The 1933-nt window shown below is 43.6% G+C and overlaps 1 protein-coding gene across 3 annotated transcripts in view; it reads right to left on the bottom strand.

Moving 5' to 3' along the window:
* Snx1 (sorting nexin 1) overlaps positions 1-1933 on the bottom strand; it is a 36739-nt gene that overhangs the window by 11105 nt on the left and 23701 nt on the right. For all 3 annotated transcript variants that reach the window (XM_005347743.3, XM_026779199.1, XM_026779198.1), the window contains one exon: positions 143-284. In XM_005347743.3, the coding sequence (XP_005347800.1) occupies positions 143-284 (142 nt within the window). The remainder of the gene's footprint in view (positions 1-142; positions 285-1933) is intronic.

The raw sequence follows: 1933 nt of genomic DNA, 5'->3' as shown, positions 1-1933 counted from the left end.
GCTACAAAGCTGACGGCTTGACACTAGAGGACATGTAAAAATAGCTGCCCATTTCTCTATTCCCCAGAATATTCAAGTGGATTCAGAACCACAGGCTTATCTATGAGGCTCTTCTCAGGTGGATTCAGAACCACAGGCTTACCTATGAGGCTCTTCTCAGGTGGAGGCGGGATGATGAACCCATTCTGAGAGTGTTTCTCGGAAAGCTTCTCATAGAGACCCAGAAAGTCACTGAATCTTCTTTTTACGGCAAACTGCTTACTTCTGAACATTGGTAAGCTCGTCTTAGGAGATGGAAAAAAAAATCACAAGGCAATTTCATTCCAAATCCAGGAGTGAATATCTATCCCGCTAAAATCAAAGGTAACAGATTTCTCAGACCCCTGACTTTTAGACACCTAGAAAATAACTATGTCCAAGACAGGCTCTTAAACACCAAGCTATAGTCTTTTTTTTTTTTTTTCTTCAGTCTGAGAATCTAAGAAACCCTACTTAGGTCGGGCAGTGGTAGTGCATGCCTTTAATCCCAGCACTCAAGAGGCAGAGGCAGATGGATCTCTGAATTCAAAGCCAGCATGTGAGTTCCAGGACAGGCTCCAAAGTTACAGAGAAACCCCATCTCGAGAAAAAGAAAAAGAAAAGAAACCCTACTTAGAGTAATGATTTGAAGTGAATAAAATAAGAAAATATAGGATTGAGACTTGGTGGGGGTGGCTCAATGGATAAGCACAGGGAACAGTTTGACTCCTCAGTGTCCACAAAAAAGTTGGGCATGGCTGAGTGTGGTGGTGTGTGCCTTTAATCTCAGCTCACAAGAGGCAGAGGCAGAAGGATCTCCTGAGGTCAAAGCCATTCTGGTCTACACACCCAGCTCCAGGATAGCCAAGACTGACAGAGAAACTCTGTCCCCAAAAAACCAAACCAAACCAAACCAAGCCAAACCAAAGAACAACAACAACAACAACAAAACAAAACACAAAAGTTGTGCCTGGCTGTACCCAGCACTGGGGAGGTGGGAATGGAGACAGGTGCCTTCTTGCCAACTAACTCTGCTAAAAGGCAAGGTTTTAAGCCAGTGAGAGACCCTGTCTAAGGCAGTTAAGACAGAGCAATAGACTAAGACACCCAGCATCCTTTTTTTTTTTTTCAAGATAGGTTTTCTCTGTGTAGCTTTGGTGCCTATCATTGAACTCGCTCTGTAGACCAGGCTGGCCTCAAACTCACAGAGATCCACCTGCCTCTGCCTGGGATAAAAGTTTTTGCGCCTCCACCCTCCACCGCCTGGCTGACACCCAACATCTTATTGTACTTCCATATGAATACACATGAATATGCACACTTGGATACTCAGGTGTAGATGAGGCTATAAAGGCAACCAATAAAACTCAAATATAGCTTCATTCCTAGGTTAAGAACACTTGCTCTAGCCAGGCGGTAGTGGCGCACACCTTTAGTAGCAACACTCAGGAGGCAGAGGTCGGTGGATCTGTGAGTTCGAGGCCAGCCTGATCTACAGTGCAAATTCCAGGGCAGCTAGGGGTAGGTAGAGAGACACTGTCTCAAAAACAAAAAGAGCACTTTCTCTATCAAGGAAACATTGAATTCTAGTTAAAAGAATTCTAATGGTCATCTGCAACCAACTTGGCCTTTATTGACTTAATTAAGGGTATCAGCTACTAAAATCAAAGTAGACAAACAAAACAAAACACACTGAGAAATGCTTCTAGGAAGAAATCAGATAAGATGTCTATAGATAGGGGTGGAGAGACAGCTCAGCAGTTAAGAGCACTGGCAGTTTTTCTAGAGGTCCTGAGTTCAATTCCTAGCCATCTATGAGATCTGGTGCCCTCTCCTGGTGTGCAGGATATATGCAGGCAGAACACTGTATACACAATAAATAAATATTAAACAAAAAGATGTCTGTAAACTGGGC

This window comes from Microtus ochrogaster, chromosome 5 (genome assembly GCF_000317375.1).
Source record: "Microtus ochrogaster isolate Prairie Vole_2 chromosome 5, MicOch1.0, whole genome shotgun sequence".
NCBI classification, from domain to species: Eukaryota; Metazoa; Chordata; class Mammalia; order Rodentia; family Cricetidae; genus Microtus; species Microtus ochrogaster.
The sequence above is the reverse complement of the archived record's forward strand: the minus strand, read 5'-3'. Positions and strand labels throughout refer to the sequence as shown.